General features: G+C 42.8%; 1 protein-coding gene across 3 annotated transcripts in view; it reads right to left on the bottom strand.

Annotated features, from left to right (window-relative positions):
• The window catches only part of LOC112257782 (protein POF1B), a 36,169-nt gene that overhangs the window by 2,032 nt on the left and 7,735 nt on the right, over window positions 1-26,402 (bottom strand). For 2 of the 3 annotated variants that reach the window (XM_042326791.1, XM_024431617.2), the window contains exons 3-12: window positions 7,807-8,015; window positions 6,938-6,971; window positions 5,703-5,783; window positions 5,461-5,553; window positions 4,857-4,970; window positions 2,170-2,322; window positions 1,872-1,991; window positions 1,022-1,150; window positions 536-606; window positions 220-351 (exon numbers count right to left, since the gene is read on the bottom strand). In XM_042326791.1, the coding sequence (XP_042182725.1) occupies window positions 225-351; window positions 536-606; window positions 1,022-1,150; window positions 1,872-1,991; window positions 2,170-2,322; window positions 4,857-4,970; window positions 5,461-5,553; window positions 5,703-5,783; window positions 6,938-6,971; window positions 7,807-8,015 (1,131 nt within the window). In that variant the 3' untranslated portion in view covers window positions 220-224. The remainder of the gene's footprint in view (window positions 1-219; window positions 352-535; window positions 607-1,021; window positions 1,151-1,871; window positions 1,992-2,169; window positions 2,323-4,856; window positions 4,971-5,460; window positions 5,554-5,702; window positions 5,784-6,937; window positions 6,972-7,806; window positions 8,016-26,402) is intronic. The other variant, XM_024431618.2, reaches the window with a different exon arrangement.

Genomic DNA, 26,402 nt, shown 5'->3' on the forward strand with positions numbered 1-26,402 from the left:
TAAGGAACCCAAGCTCTCTCCCTCCTGGTCCCCATGACAGTACACACAGGGTTAACACTATTCGGCCATGTCACAATAGACATCACTAATCATATTTCACTTTTAACCACTTACCTTAATTATTTCCCTAATCTTACCCCTCACTTCAAACTCTAAACTGAGAACAATAACTGATAACTTGTCCATTGTAGCATGGCCAGTCTAGCTTATACTTCTTACCTGCTCTACTCTACCTGTTTGATAATCTCCCCTGTCCGGCTCTCGATGACGATGGTCTTGGCATCCTTGACGGGCAATGTAGATTGGAAGTCTTCACTCAGCAGGCCCAGGAGGGGGTACTGGTTACTGTACCTACAAATCAGTTATACACAGTAAGGACCGCATACTGGTTGGCTATGTACTTACTGTATACCAGTACAAAATCCTGTTTTGGGAAACACCACACTAGGCATCCTAAATTACATTAACCCATTTTAGGGGAGCTTCTTCCAAATATTCCCCATAAAATAGGCTCATGGTGTTGTGGGGGGCTGACCTTTTGGTGATAGTGGTTGTGGTGACATTCTTGGCACTGTCGCTCTTCTTCTGCTGCAGCCGCCAGATCTCCTGATGGTTAAAGGTCAGAAATGGGAGGTCAGATATGAATAAGAAGGGAGGAGGAAGTAGGCCTGTGCTGTAAAACAGGTGTTAATGATGTAGCTAAAGGTGTACAAGCGTGTCAGATAAACACATTCCTAAGGTGAAATTAAAAGAACCTTCCGAGCCACGTTAACACAAGGACTGTGAGAGAATGTAGTCAGACTGGCCGGACCAAAACCCATAACTTGATTATGCGAACAAATGAGATGAAAGACCCTAAAAGCAAGTTTTTTTCCTAATCCAAACCTGTTGGGTTAGTTTGGTTCTCTTAAGGGGGTTTAAGTCAGGCAATAAATACAAATCTTGTTTGACTTTTTTCTTAGATCTGATCCAAGATCTGTGCCTAAAGGCTGAACAGTGACCAGTAACTATGACCCCTGACCTCTTCCTGACGTTTGATGACGATCTCCCGCTGCTCCAGTGTTGTCAGCAGCTGTGTGATGCGGAGCTGCAGGCTCTTGTCACCTGATCTCTCCGTGGTGTACTCCGTGGTGATCCGTGTCAGCTGGGTCTGGACAGACACACAGATAGTCAGAGACACTCATAGTATAAAACTACATACCCATAGTCAGTGTAACACTATATACCCATAGTCAGTATAACACTACATACCCATAGTCAGTATAACACTATATACCCATAGTCAGTGTAACACTATATGCCCATAGTCAGTGTAACACTATATGCCCATAGTCAGTGTAACACTATATGGCCATAGTCAGTATAACACTATATACCCATAGTAAGTATAACACTATATACCCATAGTCAGTATAACACTATATACCCATAGTCAGTGTAACACTATATGCCCATAGTCAGTGTAACACTATATGCCCATAGTCAGTGTAACACTATATGGCCATAGTCAGTATAACACTATATACCCATAGTAAGTATAACACTATATACCCATAGTCAGTATAACACTATATACCCATAGTCAGTATAACACTATATACCCATAGTCAGTGTAACACTATATACCCATAGTCAGTAAGACACTATATACCCATAGTCAGTGTAACTATATACCCAGTCAGTAAGACACTATATACCCATAGTCAGTAAGACACTATATACCCATAGTCAGTAAGACACTATATACCCATAGTCAGTAAGACACTATATAACCATATTTCTGCCCACAAGTACAGTCAGTACTGCTACACTACCTCCAACTGTGCAGAAAAGCCCAACCCTGTATCCATACATTTCTGTAGGCTTCTTACCCTGAGGCTCTGCAGTTCCTTGTCCTTCTCCTGGCGCAGAGCAGCTAGCTGCTCCGAGTACTGACGTGACAGCTCCTCTGTCTTAAACTGAATGGTGCTACTGCTGCACTGACCGGCCAGCTGGATGAAAACAGATGCAGAGAGAGACAAGTTAGTTAAGGAAGTTGGTTCTATGAGAATAATTCTACAGCCAGAAACTATAGTTAAGTAATCATGGGCAGGAAGAATTGGTGAGAGTTTATTCTAGCTCTGAAGTGAGATGGGTTAGAGTCAGAGATGGAGAGTAAAGTTAGAGTACCTTCTGTTTGAGCATCTCCTTCTCCTTCTCCAGGGCTCGGTAGCTGCCCTCCAGTTCTCTGATGCGGAACTCCCTGCCTGAGTCTGTACTGTGGCTGCTCAGGATCTGAGTCTCCAGGGTCCGCTGGCAGGAGCTGCTCTCCTTCAGAGATATCTATATGGATGGATGGACAGAGTTCAAATCAAATCAAATCAAATTTTATTTGTCACATACACATGGTTAGCAGATGTTAATGCGAGTGTAGCGAAATGCTTGTGCTTCTAGTTCCGACAATGCAGTAATAACCAACAAGTAATCTAACTAACAATTCCAAAACTACTGTCTTATACACAGTGTAAGGGGATAAAGAATATGTACATAAGGATATATGAATGAGTGATGGTACAGAGCAGCATAGGCAAGATACAGTAGATGGTATCGAGTACAGTATATACATATGAGATGAGTATGTAAACAAAGTGGCATAGTTAAAGTGGCTAGTGATACATGTATTACATAAGGATACAGTCGATGATATAGAGTACAGTATATACGTATGCATATGAGATGAATAATGTAGGGTAAGTAACATTATATAAGGTAGCATTGTTTAAAGTGGCTAGTGATATATTTACATCATTTCCCATCAATTCCCATTATTAAAGTGGCTGGAGTTGAGTCAGTGTCAGTGTGTTGGCAGCAGCCACTCAATGTTAGTGGTGGCTGTTTAACAGTCTGATGGCCTTGAGATAGAAGCTGTTTTTCAGTCTCTCGGTCCCAGCTTTGATGCACCTGTACTGACCTCGCCTTCTGGATGATAGCGGGGTGAACAGGCAGTGGCTCGGGTGGTTTATGTCCTTGATGATCTTTATGGCCTTCCTGTAACATCGGGTGGTGTAGGTGTCCTGGAGGGCAGGTAGTTTGCCCCCGGTGATGCGTTGTGCAGACCTCACTACCCTCTGGAGAGCCTTACGGTTGAGGGCGGAGCAGTTGCCGTACCAGGCGGTGATACAGCCCGCCAGGATGCTCTCGATTGTGCATCTGTAGAAGTTTGCTTCTGGTGCTTTTGGTGACAAGCCGAATTTCTTCAGCCTCCTGAGGTTGAAGAGGCACTGCTGCGCCTTCTTCACGATGCTGTCTGTGTGAGTGGACCAATTCAGTTTGTCTGTGATGTGTATGCCGAGGAACTTAAAACTTGCTACCCTCTCCACTACTGTTCCATTGATGTGGATAGGGGGTGTTCCCTCTGCTGTTTCCTGAAGTCCACAATCATCTCCTTAGTTTTGTTGACGTTGAGTGTGAGGTTATTTTCCTGACACCACACTCCGAGGGCCCTCACCTCCTCCCTGTAGGCCGTCTCGTCGTTGTTGGTAATCAAGCCTACCACTGTTGTGTCGTCCGCAAACTTGATGATTGAGTTGGAGGCGTGCGTGGCCACGCAGTCGTGGGTGAACAGGGAGTACAGGAGAGGGCTCAGAACGCACCCTTGTGGGGCCCCAGTGTTGAGGATCAGCGGGGAGGAGATGTTGTTGCCTACCCTCACCACCTGGGGGCAGCCCGTCAGGAAGTCCAGTACCCAGTTGCACAGGGCGGGGTCGAGACCCAGGGTCTCGAGCTTGATGACGAGCTTGGAGGGTACTATGGTGTTGAATGCCGAGCTGTAGTCAATGAACAGCATTCTCACATAGGTATTCCTCTTGTCCAGATGGGTTAGGGCAGTGTGCAGTGTGGTTGAGATTGCATCGTCTGTGGACCTATTTGGGCGGTAAGCAAATTGGAGTGGGTCTAGGGTGTCAGGTAGGGTGGAGGTGATATGGTCCTTGACTAGTCTCAAAGCACTTCATGATGACGGAAGTGAGTGCTACGGGGCGGTAGTCGTTTAGCTCAGTTACCTTAGCTTTCTTGGGAACAGGAACAATGGTGGCCCTCTTGAAGCATGTGGGAACAGCAGACTGGTATAGTGATTGATTGAATATGTCCGTAAACACACCGGCCAGCTGGTCTGCGCATGCTCTGAGGGCGCGGCTGGGGATGCCGTCTGGGCCTGCAGCCTTGCGAGGGTTAACACGTTTAAATGTCTTACTCACCTCGGCTGCAGTGAAGGAGAGACCGCATGTTTTCGTTGCAGGCCGTGTCAGTGGCACTGTATTGTCCTCAAAGCGGGCAAAAAGTTATTTAGTCTGCCTGGGAGCAAGACATCCTGGTCCGTGACTGGGCTGGATTTCTTCCTGTAGTCCGTGATTGACTGTAGACCCTGCCACATGCCTCTTGTGTCTGAGCCGTTGAATTGAGATTCTACTTTGTCTCTGTACTGACGCTTAGCTTGTTTGATAGCCTTGCGGAGGGAATAGCTGCACTATTTGTATTCGGTCATGTTACCAGACACCTTGCCCTGATTAAAAGCAGTGGTTCGCGCTTTCAGTTTCACGCGAATGCTACCATCAATCCACGGTTTCTGGTTAGGGAATGTTTTAATCGTTGCTATGGGAACAACATCTTCAACGCATGTTCTAATGAACTCGCACACCGAATCAGCGTATTCGTCAATATTGTTATCTGACGCAATACGAAACATATCCCAGTTGCTCACACATATACTGTATACACACATTGCACTAACATACAGTGCAGAGGAGGTGTACACACAGGCAAACCCACACAAGCAACACACAGTGGAAGACACACACAAACAAACCCCCAACACACACCTGTAGCTGTCTGTTGTTCTCTCGTACAGCCTCTAGGAGGCGGTCATACTGCTCAGCCTGGTCAGCCTTGAAGCTTAAGTCTCTCTCCAGGGTCTCCTTCTCACTCTCCAGACGCTGGGAGAACAGAGACCAACGTGTTTTTTGTTGTCGTGAAGATAGTAACATTAGTACTTTCAAAAAAGTTATACTTTAAGGAAAATGGTTTTATACATTTGTACATTTTAATGTTTAGCTCACAGAATTTAATTTAAAAGTAACAGTGTCCCCTGTCAGTCATCTAGCGCAGTGGTTCCAAACCAGGGGTACCTCTGGGGATACGTGGCCTATCCATAGGGGGTACTTGAAAAGACCCATGACACCATAGGCTTACTGGTAAAATACCCTGTGACGGGGAACTTCAGGGGTACTCCGGGTAGAGCAAAAAACAGTTGGTGGTACAGTAACCGAAAAAGGATGGGAACCACCGATTCTAGTGCATTTATAAATCATTAACAGAGACAGACGCAGTAATACTCTGTAAGACTACCTACATGTATATTTCAATGGGACAGTTTAGAAAAGAGCCATTAGAGGCTACTTTAGGGGCCCACTGCCCAGGTCTTACCCTCAGGTCCTCTGACATGTGGATCAGCTCCTCCCTCAGGCTGCTGAAGGTGGTCAGCAGGAGACGCATTGTCTTGTCAGCTGTCATACGGGTCTGAGAGAGCAGGAGAGAGAGGGGGAGAAGGTCAGAGAAGATATGTGAGAAAAACAAGAGTGACAGGAGAGAGTGATTAATAGAGGGAAACACAGCGAGGGAATGTTCTGGGAGAACACTGTTAAACAGCCAATAGAAACAGGTGTTACCTGCAGCAGGTAACGGATCTGCTGTTTGGTCAGTTCAGATGCTCCTTTGGGGATCAAGTCCTCGATGTCCTCTCTCTCCATCTGGACAAATACACACACACACGTTTAGTCTTTCATGTTTCGAATGGTTACCATCTTCTAAAGAGCACTTTGAGCGCCTCGTGAGAAAATGAAGTTACTAACAAAACCATTGTGCTTTTCCCTACTGCATTCAAAAAGTATTCAGACTCCTTCCCTCTTTTACAAATTTTGTTACGTTACAGGCTTATTTGAAATGGATCAAATAAATATTTATCCTCCTCAATCTACACATAACACAGCATAATAGCACATTTAAAATCATTAAAGAAACAGAAATACCTTATTTACATAAGTATTCAGACCCTTTGCTATAAGACTCAGTTGACCTCCATCATTCTTAAAAGGGAGAAGTTTAGAGCCACCAAGACTCTTAGCGCTAGCCGCCCGGCCAAACTGAGCAATCGGGGGAGAAGGGCCTTGGTCAGCGAGGTGACCAAGAACCCGATGGTCGCTCTGACAGAGCTCCAGAGTTCCTCTGTGGAGATGGGAGAACATTCCAGAAGGACAACCATCTCTGCAGCACTCCACCAATCAGGCCTTTACGGTAGAGTGGCCAAAGGAAGCCACTCCTCAGTAAAAGGCATGACAGCCCACTTCTAGTTTCCCGAAAGGGCACCTAAAGGACTCTCAGACCATGAGAAACAAGATTCTCTGGTCTGATGAAACCAAGATGGAACTCTTTGGCCTGAATGCCAAGCGTCACGTCTGGAGGAAATCTGCCACCATCCCTATGGTGGTGGCAGCATCATGCTGTGGGGATGTTTCTGACAGAGCTTGAGAGGATCTGCAGAGAATGGGAAAAACTCCCCAAATACAGGTGTGCCACGCTTGTAGCATCACAGCCAAGAAGACTCAAGGCTGAAATCGCTGCTAAAGGTGCTTCAACAATGTACTGAGTAAAGGTTGTGAATACTTATGTAAATGTCATATTTATTTTTAAAATATTTTTTTTATACATTTGCACACCAAAACTCTAAACCTGTTTTTACTTTGTCATTATGGGGTATTGTTTGTAGATTGATGAGAGAATAAGGCTGTAACGTGGTCTGAATACTTTCAGAATGCACTGTAACTGTTTAAACCGGACGGTACAAGACTTATATGATGTACTGTGTAAAACCATCATGGTAGCCGCCTCTCCCTCCCTGCTGTACCTTGTAGTCGTTGCTGGGGTCCAGGAGGTGTTTCCTGGGAGAGAGATGGAAAGGTAAACACTGAAGAACATGACAGGTCATGAGGCACGCACACACACACACACGCGCACGCACACACTTAGTCTAATTCTAATCAGACTGGTCTATAAATCATTGCTGTGTCTCTACACAGGTTCACATGGATGCAGGACAGGGAAACAGAGGGGTGTGTTTGCTCAGTGAATCACAGGTACTATGAGTCTAGAGAAAGAGAGAGGTCTGACTGACGGTTGTAATTAATGGACTCCTTGGGAAACATTGTTGCTGAGCAGATTATCCCCAGAAACATTAGGGAGTTGTGCATTCCACAGCGTTACTGTACATATTACATGGCCTAGCTAGTGAGTCTAGAACGTTTATGTAAAATGTGTTGACTCTGACTACTAGAGCATGTTCTTTAATGGCCCCAGGAGCATTATATTCCACCAATACTGTAGTCTCTATGGGTTACAGAGTAGCAGTGCCTGCGCCTCAAACCTCATCCAGTATTTTATGACCTAACCTGACAAATCTCATACAGTATTTTATGATCTAGCATGACAAATTGAATTAGAGCAATGGTGACATTCAGAACCAAGTGTGAAACTGAGGTGAGGAGAGCCAGAGCTAACACTGATTATTTAAATACTCAACCAGCACCCGAAACTACCCCTACAGTTTAGAAGGAGATGGAGTTACAGTACTTTCTCCCTTTGGTTTCTGTCTTGCTTCCTTATTGTTTTTCTTAGTATGTTATGTTTTATGGTTGGTGCTGGAGGATAAACAAAGCTATACCAAAGCTATAAGCCATACACATTAATAAGGCTTTATGTTGAAAAACCTAAACCCACCGTCCGCGTATCTTGGCCACGTGTTCTGAGATGCACGTGTGGATGTCACAGTTCTTCCTATAAACCTCCGCCAGCAGCTCTCCAAAGAAACGCGTGTCCATCTTCACCAGTGGTTGTACCTCCCTCACCTTGCACTTCATCTTCACCTGAGACACGTTCTCTATCACCCTCTCCACCACCCTCTCCTCCACACTGTCCTCTTCTACCACCTGAGGAAAAAGAGAGGGAAAAAGTTCAATCTTACACATCAATCTATCACAAGCAAAAGAGAGAGACACCTACAATCATTGAATCAATTACCCGAAAGTCGGTTTCCTACAATACAACACATGCAACTGTTCCTTGCCCCAAAAAACCAAATTTAATCATATAATTTTCGGTATGGTAAAACGTTTTCAGTGTAAACTGAAATGACTAAAACTAGATATAAAGCATGTAGAAAAGATAATAGAACAATATATTATTTAATAGGTACATTTTGGGGAACTACAACTCACCAAAATAAAAACTAGACAGTCAGGGAGAATCTATAATGCAAAAAATGGCATGGCATGGGGCCGCAATTGATTTTGCTATAATGTCACTCAGATCACATAAGAACACAGCATGAGCCACTGCAAAATGTGTAGAATGGTACATTTTCTCTCAGCTCAATGGGAAAATGTGTAGAATTGCAGGAAATTAGCTTTGAAAATGCAATTATTCTCTCAGCCCCATGACAAAATGAATAGAATTGTAGGAAACTTTTTTTTAAATGTTCTTTCCGCCCCCAAACTATGTAGAATTGCATGCTTTAAAACCGCAAAATGTTGTCTCTGCGGCCAGAGGGCCTCTAACAGAACTCTGCTACCCGATCCGAGCTCGACGAGCCCCGACGTTATACATCGGGTTAGGACCGGGTATAGCCTGTTTTTCATCAATAACTAAAGTACGGGTAGTGCTCAGGTATCACCAAATTGATCACTATCATTTTGAAGCTGAGCCATTTGCTTAGAGTGACCAAAAGTAGCTTACTGCTCTCTCATGTCTCTTTGGTCGTTGAGCAGAGCCAGAGATACTTTTGAAGAGATGGGAAACTCCATTGGAATCAAATTAATAGTACTCAGACAAAGCAGAGTGCATGCAGAGTGAGCTGACCGTGCGCAGGGAGCGATCAAGTGAGACAGAGAGGAGCAGTTAACGGATTTACTCAAATTTAGCAGAAGCAATTTGGCTTGGGTAGGGTAGGGCCTGAGCGTCACGGGCATGGGTAGGGCTCGGCCTTAAAATTCATGCCTGTGCAGGGCTCTAGCCCTTAAAAAACATTTACTCTAATTTGACAACAGTTGTATCCCTTCTAGCCATGACCCTTTTTTGTGCTATAAGCCTTTTTTATGGTTCTTCATAGAACCATTATTGAGAATGGTTCTATAATGAACCGTTCTTAATCTCAAAGGTTCTACAAAGAACATTTTGAGGAAACAGGGTTTTTCTTCTGGTAGCGATATTAAAATTCCATAGGTGTTAATTCACAAGTTGAATGAGGTGTGCTAGCCCTGGAACAGCTGTGGGTCCCTGAGGAGAGAATTGAGAACCACTGATTTTGTCAACAGTCCTCAACTGACACAAGGCCTTAAAGGAGTCTTTCAAAAGACCATAACTAACCGTAGCCATATTTAATATGTAAAGACAAAACACAACAGATTAGATGAACTGGAATGACTCTCTCACTCACAGTTGCACAAAAAGAGCTGTGAGCAAACCACACTGCAAAATATTAGAATGAGCCGCCGCCATCATGCTCTCACAACACTGGCTCAGTTTCCACTTCATCCACTCAGAGATAGGGTTGGTTCAGCGACTGGATCCTGGTGCCTCATAATGTCTGGCTGTCCTATATCAGGACAATCAATAGATAGGGCCCGTCTATTGTAGGCAATAGCTTAATAGCTGCCGCGGTCATCCCCATCTTCAAAGGGGCAGACACTCTAGACCCAAACTGCTACAGACCTATATCTATCCTATCCTGCCTTTCTAAGGTCTTCGAAAGAAAAGTTAACAAACAGATCACCGACCATTAAGAATCCCACCGTACCTTCTCCGCTATGCAATATGGTTTCCGAGCTGGTCATGGGTGCACCTCAGCCACGCTCAAGGTCCTAAATTATATCATAACCGCCATTGATAAGATACAATATTGTGCAGCTGTATTCATCGACCTGGCCAAGGCTTTCGACTCTGTCAATCACCACATTCTTATCGACAGACTCAACAGCCTTGGTTTCTCAAATGACTGCCTCGCCTGGTTCACCAACTACTTCTCAGACAGAGTTCAGTGTGTCAAATCGGAGGGCCTGTTGTCCAGACCTCTGGCAGTCTCTATGGGGGTGCCACAGGGTTCAATCCTCGGGCCGACTCTTTTCTCTGTATACATCAATGATGTTGCTCTTGCTGCTGGTGATTCTCTGATCCACCTCTATGCAGACGACACCATTCTGTATACTTCTGGCCCTTCTTTAACGCTGTGTTAACTAACATCCAGACGAGCTTCAATGCCATACAACTCTCCTTCCATGGCCTCCAACTGCTCTTAAATGCAAGCAAAACTAAATGCATGCTCTTCAACAGATCGCTGCCCACACCTACCTACCCGTCCAGCATCACTACTCTGGACGGTTCTGACTTAGAATATGTGGACAACGACAAATACCTAGGTGTCTGGTTAGACTGTAAACTCTCCTTCCAGACTCACATGAAGCATCTCCAATCCAAAATTACATCTAGAATCGGCGTCCTATTTCGCAACAAAGCATCCTTCACCCATGCTGCCAAACATACCCGAGTAAAACTGACTAACCTACCAATCCTTGACTTAGGCGATGTCATTTACAAAATAGCCTCCAACACTATACTCAGCAAATTGGATGCGGTCTATCACAGTGCCATCCGTTTTGTCACCAAAGCCCCATATACTACCCAACACTGCGACCTGTATGCTCTCATTGGCTGGCCCTCGCTTCATATCTGTCGCCAAACCCACCGGCTCCAGGTCATCTATAAGTCTTTGCTAGATAAAGCCCTGCCTTATCTCAGCTCACTGGTCACCATAGAGGCACCCACCCGCAGCACGCGCTCCAGCAGGTATATTTCACTGGTCACCCCCAAAGCCAATTCCTCCTTCGGCCACCTTTCCTTCCAGTTCTCTGCTGACAATGACTGGAACGAACTGCAAAACTCACTGTAGCTGGAGACTCATATCTCCCTCACTAGCTTTAAGCACCAGCTGTCAGAGCAGCTCACAGATCACGGCACCTGTACATAGCCCATCTGTAAATAGCCCATCCAACTACCTCATCACCATATTGTTATTTATTTTATTTTGCTCCTTTGCACCCCAGTATCGCTACTTGCACATCTTCTGCACATCTACCACCCAAGTGTATAATTTGCCATGCTTTAATAATTTCACCACTATGGCCTATTTATTGCTTCCCCCCCTTATCCTACCTCATTTGCACATACTGCACATAGACTTTCTCTATTGTATTATTGACTGTTTGTTTGTTTATTCCATGTGTAACTCTGTGTTGTTGTTTGTGTCGCACTGCTTTGCTTTATCTTGGCCAGGTCGCAGTTGTAAATGAGAACTTGTTCTCAACTAGCCTACCTGGTTAAATAAAGATGAAATAAAAAAATAATAATAATCATTTTACGTTGAAAACGTCAGAGAAAAAGAATGGGCTGTAGAAAGAGTCTCAGATATCCCTTGATGTAATATCTTGGCTAATTCACAAATCTAGAAATGGGATGTTTATGTTTTTGGCCTGATCTGATCAGAGTTTCAGTCTGGTTTTGCCTGGTTTCACTGCCAGTAGATTGAGAGAAGATAGTGTTCTCTGTCTGATCTCTTCCTCCATATCAAATGTCAAACCATGGTAGGTGTGGTGGAACCGCACAGCAGCCAGTCAGGCCAGATTCCAAAGGGGAGACTGAGCCAATAGGAAGCTATGGTTTTCAGCTGGTTAGGTTTATGTTCACACGTAAAGCACGCACACACACTGATATGTTTGAGTGCAAATGAGAATCGGGTAATTACCACTCCCCCTTAGATTTATTCAACCTTTTACTGAAATGTTTTTTTAGGTAGTATCCATTATCAATGTTCCTAACCCTGACATTTATTCTGAATGCAGGTTGCCAGTGTATACATATCCCAATGGTTGGAAGTCTTAACTCTGGCAGGATTCCAATAGGAATTATATGTCACTTTGCAAGCCAGCGCAATGTGACTTGAAGGTCTGATGTGGCCTGTAAACCTGTAGGTCCCTAACACCACTGTGTTGTGGTAAAACATGGCAATCAAAGTAAGGCATTATAAAATATGTAACGTATTGTGGTTAAACGTTTTATATATATATATATATATATATATTTATATATATATATATATATATAAACTCAGCAAAAAAATAAACATCTTCTCACTGTCAACTGCGTTTATTTTTAGCAAACTTAACAGGTGTAAATATTGGTATGAACATAAGAATTGAACAAGTTCCACAGACATGTGACTAACAGAAATGGAATAATGTGTCCCTGAACAAAGGGGGTGTCAAAATCAAAAGTAACAGTCAGTATCTGGTGTGGCCACCAGCTGCATTAAGTACTGCAGTGCATCTCCTCCTCTCACAGTTCTTGCTGTGAGATGTTACCCCACTCTTCCACCAAGGCACCTGCAAGTTCCCGGACATTTCTGGGGGGAATGGCTCTAGCCCTCACCCTCCGATCCAACAGGTCCCAGACGTGCTCAATCGGATTGAGATCCGGGCTCTTTGCTGGTCTTGGCAGAACACTGACATTCCTGTCTTGCAGTTAATCATGCACAGAATGAGCAGCATTGCTGGTGGCATTGTCATGCTGGAGGGTCATGTCAGGATGAGCCTGCAGGAAGGGTACCACATGAGGGAGGAGGATGTCTTCCCTGTAACACTCAGCGTTGAGATTGCCTGCAATGACAACAAGCTCAGTCCGATGATGCTGTGACACACCGCCCCAGACCATGACGGACCCTCCACCTCCAAATCGATCCCGCTCCAGAGTACAGGCCTCGGGGGTAACGATAAACGCGGATCCGACCATCACCCCTGGTGAGACAAAACCGCGACTCATCAGTGCAGAGCACTTTTTGACAGTCCTGTCTGGTTCAGCGACGGTGGGTTTGTGCCCATAGGCGACGTTGTTGCCGGTGATGTCTGGTGAGGACCTGCCTTACAACAGGCCTACAAGCCCTCAGTCCAGCCTCTCTCAGCCTATTGCAAACAGTCTGAGCACTAATGGAGGGATTGTGCGTTCCTGGCGTAACTTGGGCAGTTGTTGTTGCCATCCGGTACCTGTCCCACAGGGTTGATGTTCGGATGTACCGATCCTGTGCAGGTGTTGTTACATGAGGTCTGCCACTGCGAGGATGATCAGCTGTCCGTCCTGTCTCCCTGTAGCGCTGTCTTAGGCGTCTCACAGGACGGACATAGCAAGTTATTGCCCTGGCCACATCTGCAGTCCTCATGCTTCCTTGCAGCATGCCTAAGGCACGTTCACGCAGGTGAGCAGGGACCCTGGACACCTTTCTTCTGGTGTTTTCAGAGTCAGTAGAAAGGCATCTTTAGTGTCCTAAGTTTTCATAACTGTGACCTTAATTGCCTACCATCTGTAAGCTGTTAGTGTCTTAACGACCGTTCCATAGGTGCATGTTCCTTAATTGTTTATGGTTCATTGAACAAGCATGGGAAACAGTGTTTAAACCCTTTACAATGAAGATCTGCGATGTTCTTTGGATTTTTACGAATTATCTTTGAAAGACAGGGTCCTGAAAAAGGGACATTTCTTTTTTTGCTGAGTTTATATATACATACACACAGTTGTGGAAGGCTACCCGAAATGTTTGACCCAAGTTAAACAATTTAAAGGTGCCACGACTTCTGTCCCTCTGTCCCTCTCCTTGTTCGGGCGGCGTTCGGCGGTCGACGTCACCGGTCTTCTAGCCATCGCCGATCCACCTTTCATTTTATTATTTTATTATTATTCGACCATGCTGGTCATTTATGAACATTTGAACATCTTGGCCATGTTCTGTTATAATCTCCACCCGGCACAGTCAGAAGAGGACTGGCCACCCCACATGTGCTCTCTAATTCTCTCTTTCTCTCTTTCTTTCTCTCTCTCGAGGACCTGAGCCCTAGGACCATGCCCCAGGACTACCTGACATGATGACTCCTTGCTGTCCCCAGTCCACCTGGCCGTGCTGCTGCTCCAGTTTCAACTGTTCTGCCTGTGATTATTATTTGACCATGCTGGTCAATGAACATTTATGAACATTTGAACACCTTGGCCATGTTCTGTTATAATCTCCACCTGGCACAGCCAGAAGAGGACTGGCCACCCCTCATAGCCTGATTCCTCTCTAGGTTTCTTCCTAGGTTTTGGCCTTTCTAGGGAGTTTTTCCTAGCCACTGTGCTTCTACACCTGCATTGCTTGATGTTTGGGGTTTTAGGCTGGGTTTCTGTACAGCACTTTGAGATATCAGCTGATGTACGAAGGGCTATATATATAAATTTGATTTGATTTGATTTTCCATTTGTTTTGTCTTGTTTTCCCGCACACCTGGTTTGCATTCCCTCATTACTCGTCGTGCATATAACCCTCTGTTTCTCCCCATGTCTGTGTGTGGAATTGCTATATGTAAATGTATGTGTACTCCAGGCTGGTTAGCGGCGGGTTATTGTAACCCGTGTGTGTTTAGTTTTCTATGTACCGTGTTTTGTTCGCCTCAAAAAAGGGCTCCGTTTGCTTCCCATTTCTGCTCTCCTGCGCCTGACTTCCCTGCAGCCAGTTACACACTCCTTTACAAAAGGCAATGCTACCAAATACTAATTGAGTGTATGTAAACTTCTGATCCATTCGGAATGTGATGACAGAAATAAAAGCTGAAATAAATAGTTGTCTCTACTATTATTCTGACATTTCACATTCTAAAAATGAAGTGGTGATCCTAACTGACCTAAGACTGGGAATTTTTACGAGGATTAAATGTCAGTAATTGTGAAAAACTGAGTTTAAATGTATTTGGTTAAGGTGTATGTAAACCTCTGACTTCAACTGTATATACACACAGTACCAGTCAAAAGTTTGGACACACCTACTCATTGCAGGGTTTTTCTTTACTTAAAACCTTTTTTTTCTATATTGTAGAATAACAGTGAAGACATCAAAACTATGAAATAACACATATGGAATGATGTAGTAATAGTGTTATATTTTAGATTATTCAAAGTAGCCACCCTTTGCCTTGATGACAGCTTTGCACACTCTTGGCATTCTCTCAAACAGCTTCACGAGGTAGTCACCTGGAATGGTTTTCAATTAACAGGTGTGCCTTGTTAAGCATTCATTTGTGAAACTTATTTCCTTTTTAATGCATTTGAGCCAATCAGTTGTGTTGTGACAAGGTAGGGGTGGTATACAGAAGATAGCCCTATTTGGTAAAAGACCAAGTCCATATTAAGGCAAGAACCGCACATATAAGCAAAGAGAAACGACAGTCCATCATTACTTTAAGACATGAAGGTCAGTCAATACAGAAAATGACAAGAACTTTGAACGTTTCTTCAAATGCAGTCACAAAAACCATCAAGCGCTATGATGAAACTGGATCTCATGAAGACCGCCACAGGAAAGGAAGACCCAGAGTTACCTCTGCTGCAGAGGATAAGTTCATTAGAGTTACCAGCCTCAGAAATGGTCAATTAACTGCACCTCAGATTGCACTTCACATAGTTAGTTAGACACAAGTTACAGACACATATCAACATCAACTGCTCAGAGGAGTACGTGAATCAGACCTTCATGGTCAAATTTCTGCAAAGAAACCACTACTAAAGGACGTCAATAAGAAGAGACTTGCTTGGGCCAACAAACACGAGCAATGGACATTAGACCGGTGGAAATCTGTCCTTTGGTCTGATTAGTCCAAATTTGCGATTTTTGGTTCCGACCGCCGTGTCTTTGTGAGACGCAGAGTAGGTGAACGGATGATCTCCGCATTTTGCGTTCCCACTATGAAGCATGGAGGAGGAGGTGTGATGGTGTGGGGGTGCTTTGCTGGTGACACTGTCAGTGATTTATTTAAAATTCAAGGCACACTTAACCAGCATGGCTAACACAGCATTCTGCAGTGATACGCCATCCCATCCGGTTTGTGCTTAGTGTGACTTTCATTTGTTTTTCAACAAGACAATGACTCAAAACACACCTCCAGGCTGTGTAAGGGTTATTTGACCAAGAAGGGGAGTGATGGAGTGCTGCATCAGATGACCTGGCCTCCACAATCACACAGCCTCAACCCAATTGAGATGGTTTGGGGTGAGTCTGACCGCAGAGTGAAGGAAAAGCAGCCAACAAGTGCTTAAAAAATGATTTGTTTAACTCTTTTTTGGTTACTACATGATTCCATGTGTTATTTCATAGTTTTGATGTCTTCACTATTATTCTACAATGTAGAAAATATAACATTTTCCTACTGTAGAAACTCACTTTGTGAAGTCCACAGGAATGAAAATGAATGAATTCAACAAGCATGTCTCACTAATGTCACTAATAAACATAGTCATGGGTTGTAACTGTACAATTCACTCGAATTGGCAAGACACGCTGGGAAATTATATTGGGGGAGTGGCTTAGTGGGGGTGTGACTTTCAAGAAGTGTTATACCAGTTTAAGTGGTCTATGGTTATATTCATTAAAGTTTTAGCATGTCTGCTGCCAGTTCTAAAGTATTTACAGTATAAGCGCTTACATAAGAGCATGTGGCAATAAAGACCTGTAAATATTTTTGTAAATGTCCATTACCCAACCTTGTCAAGAGAAATGTACCTCTTGGTGTAAGCAAGGGGGGTTCAACGCAATATTAAAAATACTATATGAGGTGTTATTGCATAACAATGAAAGTGTTCATTGCCTAACATTAACAAAGTGTAACATTGTCAGCACAAAGCACACTGTTAATTTAACACTCAAAAGTGTGGACCGGTATAGACACCGGCCCAGGGTTAAATTTAACATGGTCAAACACTGGATAATATGCTGTGCAATTTTCTGGATTCAGGTTCACTGAAACATCGTTTTAAGCTTTGTTTTACTTTTAACAGTTACAGCTGATTTCAGGATTTGTATATCGAGTCGCTCTACTTAAATGTTTGTCATCTGATGTATTTGTTTCAGTCTCTGAATTGTTTAATCGAACACCAGCTCCTGATATTAGGGCATAAAAAGCTATATCCTGTCCCGAGCTTGTTTCCCCTGTTTTTTACTGGCTGAACAATGATAGTTTTCATCCCACATTGCCAAACGTCATAAAAACTGCACCCTCAACTTCATAACTCCTTTGCTAGTTATTCAATCATATAACTAAGACATTTGCTGGAAAGAAACTTGAAAATGATTTGTTTTGTTGAATAGTCATGACTGGTTCATGCTATTTCGTGTGTCGTAAGACAAAGGTGGCGAAGAATATCATTGCTACTTAACGCGGGTCCAAATTCAGTTTTGGGATCCACTGGCATCATTGGACGTTTCTGACAGGTCCTGGAACTGTAAAAACGGGCAGCCTCTCCCTGCTTGGTCCGATGGGATATGTAGTGATTTAGCCAACACAGCCAGATATGAACACAGTCTTGTGTACCCTTAGCCATTTTTAAACTGACTATAGTATTTATTGATTAAATCTGACTTCATTAGTATAATGAGTAATCAAAGAATGTCACAAGTTAATTGACACAAGAGAACTTGAGAAAAAAGCAACTATAGAGCACCAATGGCTACAATGAATGGCAAAATTACTTCTGGACAGAAAGGGTCCACGGAGCTCCTCCTCACTGCTCTATAATACTGTAATAATCTAAAAAACTGTCACCCTCTATTTCCCCTTCTCTCTCCCCTACCCTTTCTGTCATAAAATCTCAGATATTAACGCCATGTCGGGCGCTAACCTTTGGGCTTCTGAGTGGCGCATCTCAGTGCTAGAGGCATCACTACAGACCCTGGTTCAATTCCAGGCTGTATCACAACCGGCTATGATTGGGAGTCCCATAGGGCGGCGCACAATTGTCCCAGCGTCGTCCGGGTTAGGGTTTGGCCGGGGTACGCAGTCATTGTGAATAAGAATTTGTTCTTAACTGACTTGCCTTGTTAAATAAAGGTTAAATAAATAAATCCAATATATTATTATGATATATACTGTACTATGTGATGAGTGACAAGGCGTTATTAATAAGGGACTTTTTAATGTGGAGAGATAAGTGATAGTTTGGCTTATTCGCTCCTGCCTGCACTGCTGTGTTTTGGGTGTAATCACCCGTGTGGAGGGAGAGTGTCCTTGAACCTCGCCTGGCTCCTGGTTGGGTGTGTCTGATATGGAAACATTCCAGGGATTCTTCCAGTGAAAGAGAGGTAGTTGGTAGAGGTTATGGTGACAGACTTGGCCCTGAAGCTGGCTGCCACTCAACCGGTTTGGAGAACAGAGCAACACCTGAGGCAAGAAGCAACATGCTCTGTAAACACTTTATGCTGCTGCCCCTCCATAGCACGGAGTTAAACTTATATGGATACAACTGAACTGGGCATGCATAACGAAGTTCAAGCACAATGGTGAGGTTAGCTAAACCCGGAGTGAAACTTCTCTATATCTATACAAATACACATAGGTTACCAGACTGTAAGGTCAAGATACCCTTTGAGTCAAACCTAAATATTTTAATTTGATAACCCTGTTGTAGGAGAACTTCATGCAATGCTTGTTTATACGTGTAGTGTATTTGAGGTTTAAAAAGGCTTCTGAAGTTTGTAAATTCCACTTTGAAACGTCAGACTTGATTTTCCCTTACGGAAAATGTCCATATAATCCACATAAAAATGCACATTACTGCAGGATCATTTTTCAGCTGTAGCAAACTGGCTTAAATTAAGATCCTACATTTGTATCTGTTTCCATATAGTTAAACCTATAGTACCAGTCAAAAGTTTGGACACACTTACTCATTCAAGGGTTTTTCTTTATATTTACTATTGTATACATTGTAGAATAATAGGGAAGACATCAAAACTATGAAATAACATATGGAATCATGTAGTAACCAAAAAAAAGTGTTAAATTAAGTTGCCACCCTTTGCCTTGATGACAGCTTTGCACACTCTTTGTTACGGCTGTCGTCGGAAGGAGACCAAGGTGTAGCGTGGTAGGCATACATTTTTCTTTTATTAAAAATGACACCAAAAAACAACTAAATATAAACGAATGTAAAGTTCTGCAGGGCTAACAGCAACTGTGCAAAAACAAGATCCCACAACAGAAAGTGGGAAAAAGGGCTGCCTAAGTATGATTCCCAATCAGAGACAACGATAGACAGCTGCCTCTGATTGGGAACAATACTCGGCCAAAAACAAAGAAATAGACAACATAGAATGCCCACCCCAAATCACACCCTGACCTAACCAAATAGAGAAATAAAACGGCTCTCTAAGGTCCATCATTACTTAAAGAAGGTCAGTCAACGCAGAACATTTCAAGTTTCTTCAAATGCAGTTGCAAAAACCATCAAGCACTATGATGAAACTGGATCTTATGAGGACCGCCACAGGAAAGGAAGACCAAGAGTTACCTTGCTGTAGAAGATAAGTTCAAGAGTTACCAGCCTCAGAAATTGGCAATTTACTGCACCTCAGATTGCACCTCACAGAGTTAAAGTTACAGACACATTTCAACATCAACTGTTCAGAGGAGACTGTGTGAATCAGGCCTTCATGGTCGAATTGCTGCAAAGAAACCACTACTAAAGGAAACCACTACTAAACTGCATTGTTGGTTAGGGGCTTGTAAGTAAGAATTTCACTGTAAGGTTGTTGTATTCGGCACATGTGACAAATAAAATTTGATTTGATTTTAAAGGACCCAATAAGGAGAAGAGATTTGCTTTGGCCAAGAAACATGAGCAATAGACATTAGACTGGTGTAAATCGGTCCTTTGGTCTGATGAGTCCAAATTGGAGATTTTTGGTTCCAACTGCCATGACTTTGTGAGACGCAGAGTAGGTGAACGGATGATCTCCGCATGTGGGGTTCCCACCATGAAGCATGGAGGAGGAGGTGTGATGGTGTGGGGGTGCTTTGCTGGTGACACTGTCAGTGATTTATTTAGAATTCAACACACTTAACCAGCATGGCTACCACAGCATTCTGCAGCAATACACCATCCCATCTGGTTTGCGTGTAGTGGGACTATCATTTGCTTTTCCAACAGGACAATGACCCAACACACCTCCAGGCTGTATTTGACCAATTAGAGTGATGGAGTGCTGCATTTGAATACCTGGCTTCCACAACCCCCCAACCTCAACCCAATTGAGATGTTTTGGGATGAGTTGGACCACAGAGTGAAGGAAATGCAGCCAACAAGTGCTCAGTATATGTGGGAACTCCTTCAAGACTGTTGGAAAAGCATTCCAGGAGAAGCTGATTGAGAGAATGCTAAGAGTGTGCAAAGCTGTCATCAAGGCAAAGGGTGGCTACTTTGAAGAATCTAAAATGTAAAATAAATTTTGATTTGTTTAACACTTGTTTGGTTACTACAGCTGAAGTCGGAAGTTTACATACACCTTAGCCAAATCAATTTAAACTCAGTTTTTCACAATTACGGACATTTAATCAGAGTACAAATTCCCTGTCTTAGGTCAAGAATGTGAAATGTCAGAATAATAGTAGAGAGAATGATTTATTTCAGCTTTTATTTCTTTCATCACATTCCCAGTGGGTCAGAAGGTTACATACACTCAATTAGTATTTGGTAGCATTGCCTTTAAATTGTTGATTTGGGTCAAATGTTTTGGGTAGCCTTCCATAAGCTTCCTACAATAATTTGGGTGAATTTTGGCCCATTCCTCCTGACAGAGCTGATGTAACTGAGTCAAGTTGTAGGCCTCCTTGCTCGCACACGCTTTTTTCAGTTCAGCCCACACATTTTCTATAGGATTGAAGTCAGGGCTTTGTGATGGCCACTCCAATACCTTGACTTTTTTGTCCTTAAGCCATTTTGCCACAACTTTGGAAGTATGCTTGGGGTCATTTTCCATGTGGAAGACCCATTTGCGACCAAGCTATAACTTCCTGACTGATGCCTTGAGATGTTGCTTCAATATATCCACATAATTTTCCTGCCTCATGATGCCATTTATTTTGTGAAGTGCACCAGTCCTTCCTGCAGCAAAGCACGCCCACAACATGATGCTGCCACCTCCATGCTTCACGGTTAGGATGATGTTCGTCGGCTTGCAAACCTACCCCTTTTTCTTCCAAACATAACGATGGTCATTATGGCCAAACAGTTCTATTTTGTTTCATCAGACCAGAGGACATTTCTCTAAAAAGTACGATCTTTGTCCCCATGTGCAGTTGCAAACCATAGTCTGGATTGTTTATGGCAGTTTTTGAGCAGTGGCTTCTTCCTTGCTGAGTGGCCTTTCAGGTTATGTTGATATAGGTCTTGTTTTACTGTGGATATAGATACTTTTGTACCTGTTTCCCCCAGAATCTTCACAAGGTCCTTTGCTGTTGTTCTGGGATTGATTTGCACTTTTCGCACCAAAGTACATTTATCTCAGAACGCGGCTCCTTCCTGAGTGGTATGACGGCTGCCTGGTCCCATGGTGTTTATGCGTGCGTACTATTGTTTGTACAGATGAAAGTGGTACGTTCAGGCGTTTGGAAATTGCTCCCAAGACGAACCAGACTTGTGGAGGTCTACAATTTTTTTTCTGAGGTCTTGGCTGATTTCTCCCCCCCCCCAATTATGTCAAGCAAAGAGGCACTGAGTTTGAAGGTAGGCCTTGAAATACATCCACAGGTACACCTCCAATTGACTCATTAGCCTATCAGAAGATTCTAAAGCCATGACATAATTTTCTGGAATTTCCCAAGCTGTTTAAAGGCACAGTCAACTTAGTGTATGTAAACTTCTGACCCACTGGAATTGTGATACAGTGATTTATAAGTGAAATAATCTGTCTGTAAATTGTTGGAAAAATGACTTGTGTCATGTACAAAGTAGATGTCCTAACCGACTTGCCAAAACTATATCTTGTTAACAAGAAATTTGTGGAGCGGTCGAAAAACAAATTTTAATGACTCCAACCTAAGTGTATGTAAATTTCCGACTTCAACTGTACATGCTTCCATATATGTTATTTCATAGTTTTGATGTCTTCACTATTATTTTACAATGTAGAAAATAGTAAAAATTAAGAAAAACCCTTGAATGAGTAGGTGTGTCCAAACCTTTCACTGGTACTGTATATCTGTCTCTAAGTGAAGCAGAGCACTAGCGTAGGGGTTATGCTGACCTCAGGCTGTAGAATGTGTATTGGAGAAGGAGAGTTCAACAATGAGTTAATGGTATAGGAGAGGGTGATCACTATGAAGTAATGGTATAGGAAAAGGTGATCACTGTGAGGTGATGCTAAAGGGGGGGTGTTCACTATGAGGTAATGGTATAGGAGAGGGTGATCTCTATGAGGTAATGGTATAGGAGAGGGTGATCTCTATGAGGCAATGGTATAGGGAAGGGGGATCACTATGAGGTAATGGTATTGGAGAGAAAACTATGGGGTAATGGTATAGGACAGAAAACTATGGGGTAATGGTATAGGACAGAAAACTATGAGGTAATGGTATTGGAGAGAAAACGGTGGGGTTATGGTATGGGACAGAAAACTATGGGATAATGGTATAGGAGAGAAAACTATGAGGTAATGGTATGGGACAGAAAACTATGAGGTAATGGTATGGGACAGAAAACTATGGGGTAATGGTATAGGAAAAGGTGATCACTGTGAGGTGATGGTAAAGGGGGGTGTTCACTATGAGGTAATGGTATAGAAGAGGGTGATCTCTATGAGGTAATGGTATAGGACAGGGTGATCTCTATGAGGCAATGGTATAGGGAAGGGGGATCACTATGAGGTAATGGTATTGGAGAGAAAACTATGGGGTAATGGTATAGGAGAGAAAACTATGGGGTAATGGTCTGGGAGAGAAAACTATAGGGTAATGGTATAGGAGAGAAAACTATGGGGTAATGGTATAGGAGAGAAAACTATGGGGTAATGGTATGGGACAGAAAACTATGGGGTAATGGTATGGGAGAGAAAACTATGGGGTAATGGTATGGGAGAGAAAACTATGGGGTAATGGTATGGCAGGGTGAGAGTGATAGTAAAGCAGGAGAAACGGTGGGAAAGCAGGGAGAAGCAGATAAAAGAGAAGGAGAACAATAAAGGTGTTAGCTGAGCTATAGATATTGTGCTAGAAGAATGCAGAAACAAACAAGCCCTTCTATTTTACATTCTTATCTTACGATGTTGTATTGCATGCACATGGGCTATATCATTAGGATGTTGGCTGTGAGTCAAGACAACATGTCATTATGAGCGGAATATGCTTATCCTTATCATAGTTAATTAACAACCAGGTCTGAAGGATTGCTGTTAGGAGATTGTATTTTATGGGCAATTCCACAGCAGCTTAGTCCAAAGATATTTTTAGGTACCACAGAGTGCTCTGGCAATTCTCACTTCATTGGGAGGAAGGATGTTTAACATGCTTTTTACATTTGTATCACAACCCATTTTTTTTCGAAAATCATGATGATAGTGACCATTTTAGGCCTCTTTTAGACCTACAGTGGGGCAAAAAAGTATTTAGTCAGCCACCAATTGTGCAAGTTCTCCCACTTAAAAAAATGAGAGAGGCCTGTAATTTTCATCATAGGTACACTTCAACTATGACAGACAAAATGAGAAAAAAAAGTCCAGAAGATCACATTGTAGGATTTTTAATGAATTTATTTGCAAATTATGGTGGAAAATAAGTATTTGGTCAATAACAAAAGTTTATCTCAATACTTTGTTATATACCCTTTGTTGGCAATGACAGAGGTCAAATGTTTTCTGTAAGTCTTCACAAGGTTTTCACACACTGTTGCTGGTATTTTGGCCCATTCCTCCATGCAGATCTCCTCTAGAGCAGTGATGCTTTGGGGCTGTTGCTGGGCAACACAGACTTTCAACTCCCTCCAAAGATTTTCTATGGGGTTGAGATCTGGATACTGGCTAGGCCACTCTTTGAAATGCTTCTTACGAAGCCACTCCTTCGTTGCCCAGGCGGTGTGTTTGGGATCATTGTCATGCTGAAAGACCCAGTCATGTTTCATCTTCAATGCCCTTGCTGATGGAGGGAGGTTTTCACTCAAAATCTCACGATACATGGCCCCATTCATTCTTTCATTTACACAATTGGTGGCTGACTAAATACTTTTTTGCCCCACTGTATACATGCCTCCTGTAAGGCCCTATGATCCATGAACCGTACATGATACAGACAAAACCTTGGTGTCCTACTCCTAACAGTGTGCTATAAAATATGTATGGCTATATTCTGAAATAAAGAAATTCACATTAAAGGCCCCTTTTTTGATTTAGCTTATTTTTAGAACAATATACTCTTAAAACACATCACATTTCCAGAGTGGCTCTTTGCTCCTTCTGAGGAAATTATACATTTTATACGTAGAAATGTACATTATAGGTCATTAACCTGTAGGATTGCGCATTTAGCAAATCACCAGCTGAGGGATGAGCGATGCTCCATATTTTAGAGCACACAGGAGGTGTTGTCTGTATAATGTACAGTTCATGGATCATAGGGCCTTACATGAGGCCTGTATAACTCTAAAAAAAGGCCTAAAATTGTCACTTTAATCATGATTTTCTCAAAAATGGTTTGTGTTACAAATGTAAAAGCATATCAAACATCCTTCCTCCCAATTAAGTTTCTATGTGAGAACTGACAGATTAATCTGAGATACCAAACCTATTTCCAGGCTATGCTATCATGGAATTGCCCTTAAAATCCATACTACACAGTACGCACCCATCCAGCTGAACCAGCTTTCCCTCTCTGGGGGGAGTAGGATATTATTAAACACAGACATTATATAGTCATTGATCAGATCCTATTTCAAATTCCTCCATTTTCTAAAGAAAGCACTTATAAACCCAGACACTCATTTATCTAGAGTGAAAAGCACACTTGTACATGGTTTGTATCACATACAATTTGATCTAAATAAAAATGTGATCCCTTCAAAACAAATGTTTTTTTTTAATAGAATCTGAGACAGCAATCCCCTTTAACTATGTATACAGTGCCTTGCGAAAGTATTCGGCCCCCTTGAACTTTGCGACATTTTGCCACATTTAAGGCTTCAAACAAAGATATGAAACTGTATTTTTTTGTGAAGAATCAACAACAAGTGGGACACAATCATGAAGTGGAACGACATTTATTGGATATTTCAAACTTTTTTAACAAATCAAAAACTGAAAAATTGGGCATGCAAAATTATTCAGCCCCTTTACTTTCAGTGCAGCAAACTCTCTCCAGAAGTTCAGTGAGGATCTCTGAATGATCCAATGTTGATCTAAATGACTAATGATGATAAATACAATCCACCTGTGTGTAATCAAGTCTCTGTATCAATGCACCTGCACTGTGATAGTCTCAGAGGTCCGTTAAAAGCGCAGAGAGCATCATGAAGAACAAGGAACACACCAGGCAGGTCCGAGATACTGTTGTGAAGAAGTTTAAAGCCAGATTTGGATACAAAAAGATTTCCCAAGCTTTAAACATCCCAAGGAGCACTGTGCAAGCGATAATATTGAATTGGAAGGAGTATCAGACCACTGCAAATCTACCAAGACCTGGCCGTCCCTCTAAACTTTCAGCTCATACAAGGAGAAGACTGATCAGAGATGCAGCCAAGAGACCCATGATCACTCTGGATGAACTGCAGAGATCTACAGCTGAGGTGGGAGACTCTGTCCATAGGAGAACAATCAGTCGTATATTGCACAAATCTGGCCTTTATGGAAGAGTGGCAAGAAGAAAGCCATTTCTTAAAGATATCCATAAAAAGTGTTGTTTAAAGTTTGCCACAAGCCACCTGGGAGACACACCAAACATGTGGAAGAAGGTGCTCTGTTGAACTTTTTGGCAACAATGCAAAACGTTATGTTTGGCGTAAAAGCAACACAGCTCATCACCCTGAACACACCATCCCCACTGTCAAATATGGTGGTGGCAGCATCATGGTTTGGGCCTGCTTTTCTTCAGCAGGGACAGGGAAGATGGTTAAAATTGATGGGAAGATGGATGGAGCCAAATACAGGACCATTCTGGAAGAAAACCTGATGGAGTCTGCAAAAGACCTGAGACTAGGACGGAGATTTGTCTTCCAACAAGACAATGATCCAAAACATAAAGCAAAACCTACAATGGAATGGTTCAAAAATAAACATATCCAGGTGTTAGAATGGCCAAGTCAAAGTCCAGACCTGAATCCAATCGAGAATCTGTGGAAAGAACTGAAAACTGCTGTTCACAAATGCTCTCCATCCAACCTCACTGAGCTCGAGCTGTTTTGCAAGGAGGAATGGGAAAAAATGTCAGTCTCTCGAT

This window comes from Oncorhynchus tshawytscha, linkage group LG09, assembly GCF_018296145.1.
Source record: "Oncorhynchus tshawytscha isolate Ot180627B linkage group LG09, Otsh_v2.0, whole genome shotgun sequence".
Lineage (NCBI taxonomy): Eukaryota > Metazoa > Chordata > Actinopteri > Salmoniformes > Salmonidae > Oncorhynchus > Oncorhynchus tshawytscha.